This window comes from Papaver somniferum, chromosome 6 (assembly GCF_003573695.1).
Source record: "Papaver somniferum cultivar HN1 chromosome 6, ASM357369v1, whole genome shotgun sequence".
Lineage (NCBI taxonomy): Eukaryota > Viridiplantae > Streptophyta > Magnoliopsida > Ranunculales > Papaveraceae > Papaver > Papaver somniferum.
Window position 1 is genome coordinate 14,283,827 of NC_039363.1, and position 4,916 is coordinate 14,288,742.

General features: G+C 38.9%; 1 protein-coding gene across 3 annotated transcripts; it reads right to left on the reverse strand.

The window, feature by feature from the left end:
* Positions 1–393: 393 nt before the first annotated feature.
* LOC113286988 (probable methyltransferase PMT18) lies at positions 394–3,385 on the reverse strand. 3 transcript variants are annotated; one of them, XM_026535645.1, is made up of 7 exons: positions 3,331–3,385; positions 2,971–3,097; positions 2,098–2,792; positions 1,794–2,004; positions 1,409–1,706; positions 858–1,325; positions 394–773 (listed from the first exon to the last, which is right to left on the reverse strand). In XM_026535645.1, the coding sequence occupies exons 3-7, from the start codon at positions 2,782–2,784 to the stop codon at positions 566–568; spliced, it is 1,872 nt and encodes a 623-aa protein (XP_026391430.1). In that variant the 5' UTR covers positions 2,785–2,792; positions 2,971–3,097; positions 3,331–3,385; the 3' UTR covers positions 394–565. The 3 variants fall into 3 exon arrangements, with proteins under 3 accessions (XP_026391430.1, XP_026391429.1, XP_026391428.1); XM_026535644.1 differs by having other exon boundaries at positions 2,098–2,789; positions 3,331–3,384; XM_026535643.1 differs by lacking the exon at positions 3,331–3,385 and having other exon boundaries at positions 2,971–3,312.
* Between the last annotated feature and the right edge of the window lie 1,531 nt (positions 3,386–4,916).

Genomic DNA, 4,916 nt, shown 5'->3' on the forward strand with positions numbered 1-4,916 from the left:
TTTTTTTTTTTGTTAGTCTCCGCAGCTGATGTTGCTATTGAAGCTCCTGACATAGTTCTTATGAAGGGGCAATGTACCCTTTGTCCATTAACTATGCATGGGCTCAGTTGGCTACAATGTGCTTGGTATGCTCATTGCTTACATGTCTGCATCATCCATTAATGTTGTATATATGTTCTTCTCTTCAGTTGCGGTCTGACAAGAAGCCTTTGCATATTGAACGTGCTCGGGGAGCTTGCTGAGTCTACATCGCATTCCTAATCTGTTTTTGTTTGCTGTAATCTCTCCTTTTTGGGTTACACCTCACTTTTGTTATTTCTTATGTCGCACATATTGATGCAGAAGTGCAACACAATTGTAAAGAGAACTACATTGCAGGGCTACTAAGGAATATATAAATCCAAACAATTCCATATAAGTGAAATCCAATAATTAAAGGATCTCAACAAAGACATAATTAATAAAGATCAAAAAGAATCTGAAAGACCCATTACTCAAACTCTTATATATCGGCCTTGTAACCTAAAAAATAAAGAAAGAAAAGTAATAATAGCTCTTTGAAAGCTTAACCAGTCCAGTAAGTTTTGACTGCGACAAGAATTTTCTCAGGGTTGAAAGGTCCACTCTCATGATCCATAATCTGACTCTTCCATCTCATTCCCTCCGTTATGCTCTGTATCTTCACTAGCACTTCTACTGTATCCCTGAAGATCACCGACCCTTCTGGCCTTAATATCCGGTCCATCTCAAGCAGAATGTACGTTATGTCACACCTGCAAAAATTCATCAACAAAAAATCCTCATTAGAATTCCATTTTTGATATCGGGATGACTGGAATTTAGGAGTATTTTGTTACCTGTCCTGGTAGATACTGAAAACACCGGCAGCATGGATGAGATCATAAGTTCTTGGGTATGTTGAGAAAGCCTCACACCAATCCTGGTACGTCCCAATGAATCCTCGCTCGTATATAACACCTAGAGTGTCATGATTTGAATTTGAAGGAACCACATTCATGACCCACACTGGATATTTCATCACTGCAGCTGCAAACCCACCAAGGTAAGCATTCATGTCCATTATGTTACGGTATCGGCCTTGAGCTAGTGGACTCATAATTCTCTTGTAATGTGACACACGGTCCTTCCACAGCTCATTATCTTCCCGGAACTTCTCAGCATTGATTCCTGGAATTGAGCCGCTACTGATTCTTGGAGGCAGCGCAAATGCACGTTCAGGCCATTTCTCAACTGCCCCACCAGCAACTTCATCTGAACTGCTTACCTCTGGTAGTGGTGTAATGCATTTCTCCATGTTTGTGTACCTTTCAGTTTTAAGACACATAAAAATGGGGTCAGAGACAATCAGCTTTATAAGCTAATCAAGAGAGCTTTGAAGTAATATTACCAGCCATTATCCGCGGCGTCTGCCTTGCATATATGAGGTGTCTTAAACGTCTTCCTGCTCTTTACACACTCAATGTGGTTGAGTGGTTTCTGGTAAATAGAGAGATCACCCTTCTCTACAACCTTCTTCCAGCAAAGACGCTTGACAACATCCTCAATTGAATCTTGTTCTTGTTTAAGATCTTCTTGTGTTCTCTCCCAGCCTCTCCAGTATTTCTTCCAATTGATCGGTGGACCAGAAAGAATCCAGTAACCACCAGGTCTCAAAACTCTGTCCACTTCAATCAGATACATTCCATCTGGTAATCATAAGAAAATCCAAAAATTTCATGTCAGTCGAGTCTAAAAACTCTTAAGTTCTGCAACTACATGTTTTTCGCAATTACCGTATTGGTGCCAAGGGATCAAGCAGCGTGAGCAGTGAGCCATATCGAAAGCTCTTGCTGGGTAAGGGAGTCGCTGTGTGGCCATGATGCCTATCATAGCTGGAACTCCCCGTTCCAGCGCGAATTGAACCTGAGCCTCATGTGTATCCCTCGGTGCAAATGACATTGTTAAAATGTCCCTCTTAAGTAAATATGCACCCCAACTTGCAACCTTCATTTCACAACAACAATGTAAAAAATCTTACCACTATAGGTATTCTGGAAATGGATGAACATAACAATTGAAATGTAAAAATATACTTACCCCACAACCCGTATCGATTGCTGTCCTGATTTTCCCTTTTGTCAGAGGAATGAGTTCGTTAATGTCATCGATATAAGCATCAGCTCCGCGCGGGAACATAGTGCCTCCTCCCGGGAACCGTAACCGGTCACCTTCAACTTGAACCCAATTCTGAACTGCCTTCTCAATACTAAGCTCCTTATGAGGGATATTATCAAACCAAGCGTAGTCCCTACTCTGCGGCCATTTGAAAGGGTTCTTGTACTTCGGAGGTGGAGGTATCAAGCAAAGCAAAAGCTCCTCTTTAGTAGGACAATGTCGCTCTCTATATTTCAACATTGCCCTGTCGAATTTTCTCGACCTCGGTGCGTGTTGACACGGAGTGTATTCACTGTACGACATCTCACAGGCTGGAATCTTTTGAATTGATGAACCTGTTTCATTTATACCAATCATGTGATGAGCTTCGAAATCCAGAGATGTTGACGACGGAAGCACGCTGGTTTGAGATTTCGGATTTGTAACGTCACATCCAGCTTTATTGGAGAGCTCGGATTTATCGGTTACAGTGGTGTTTGTGTTTTTCCAGGCTCCCAGAACGTAGAATAGAACACAAAGGCCACTAACACCTAGAATCCATGTTAAGCGTTTTCGTTTTTGTTCCAAATGGTGATGCTTGGGAGATCCACCACTATAATCTTTCGCCATTAAATCTTCTTCAATCAATATATCAAATGAACATACATTAATAAAAAGAAGCCATTGCAGAATTCACCTCAAACTCAACAGTCAGAAAATCTTAACCAGTCTTATCAAGTGAATCACATGAAAAATCATATATAGAGCCATTAAAAACACAGTAAAAATCTACAGTATATGAAAAACAAAATTCACCTCAATTTATCTGTCTCTGTTCGTTCTTGTCCGTCTGTGGTAAAAAAAGTGTAAGCTGCCAACGTATTCGTTATCACCTTTCACAGCCCGAGATGAAATTTTGAAGAAAAAAACAAAAGAAACGACACTGCATGAAGAAGAAGATGACAAGAGTAAATTTAAGTTGTTGGATACAAAATTGTGTCACATGATAAAAAAAAAATGGTGAATTTTCTTCTTGTTTGTTTGTAATTTTGTCTGTCTCTAAAGGAAGAGAGGAAAAGGAAATAAGTGTAATTTGATTGGAGACAAAAATAAACATGGAGATGAGAAGAATCAGAAGATGAAGAAGAAGAGGTCAGAAGGGATGATGAGTATTACCAGGAGTGTGACCAGCCTTAAAAAGCTCCATACTTTTGAGAACAATTTTTTTTTTTCTGTTGGTTATTATTGCTGTCATGTCACTTATCTTTACTAATCTTTATTTGATTTAATTAATTTAGTTAATTACAAAAGTAGTAGTGTGACTCAACCACTAGTTCATTCATCATATATCTGGTAGTGTCGGTATCAGATAATAGTATCCTCGATCTCTACTTTGTGTCTTTGGCAAAGCCCGAGAATATGTTGTCACCCATTTCCCTCCCGTTCTGTTGTAACGTCACAATTATCCTGTTGTTTACATGGTTTCCTGTTGGACTTGCCCGTTTGAGATGTGTTTGGCGGAAATACCGTCTGGTGAGATTGGGAACAGTTTAAAGAGTTGACGATGATGATCAGAAGAAGGTTATTGGTAATGAGATTGATTTTCATGGAGATGGAAGTGGTGAATTTAAGTTGACGGTAGTCTGGACAGTTTCATCATCCACAAGTCAAGAAATTGAGAGGTTTGTTGTCGAGTGATAGAGAGAATGAAGGTGAAGTGATGAGGAATCAACAAGGTTTAAGGGAGTTTAGGGGCTTATGAGGAACAAAGTGGCGGTGGTGGCGCGAGCTGAATGGATTTAAGTGCAAGCCCGCGGGGGATGAATAGATACAGTAGGAGTAAGTTCAGCTGTGAGCTAGAACGAGACATGAATCAAAACTCGATCTTGGGCTATACAATCTTGGGCCTGCTATTATATTCATTTGAGAGAGGAAAAAAACAGGAAGCCGGATATGGAAGACCGACAAGAGGATAAGTAATTGGCTTTGGGGTTTCCTTGATGGTGCATTTTGGTAAAGCTGTTGAGGCTTTGGTGAAGTGTAAAAGTTATTTATCGGAGATGAATTTGTTTTAGGTAGTGGGTATACCTTAGTTATTTCTAAAAGTTGTGGATTGTGTCATTTATCTTTGTGGTAATGATAGTTATTTCTATTGTTTTTTCTTGTGTTTCTAAATGCAGTCTACTCTGTAATGTGGGGTATTTCTGTTGATTGAGTTTCAATGTTGTTCTTTCTCATTTTAGATAAATAAAATTTGTTCTCTCTGATCAAAGTCTTTTAAATCGACTTAGAACTCTTGACGTGGTATCAGAGTCTTCTCTGATTTCCAAACTCTAAAATCAGGACAAAAAAAATTCAGTATTTATTTTTTTTCTTTACAAATTTCAAGTTCTTCATCAACTTTTCTTCTCATTTCATCTTGTAATTTCGAATCAGTCTACAATTTCACCTTCAAATACTTTAAAAGATAAGTATTTTAGCACCTGCTAAGCTAAGTTCCACAAATTATATGTTGTGGAAGTGACAAATTGTTATTCTGTTAAGAAGTTTTGATTTATACAAATATGCGGATGGATCCATTCCTGAACCGCCTGAATTTGTTAGATATCTTACTACTTAAATCTCCAATTGACAATCCCGCATATTTGAAGTGGATTTATCAAGATTAACTTCCTCTCTCATGGCTACTTTTTTGTTTAACTGAAGGAACTCATCTTTCTGTGCTTGGATATACTACCCCTCCGGATTTTTGGCAATCCTTG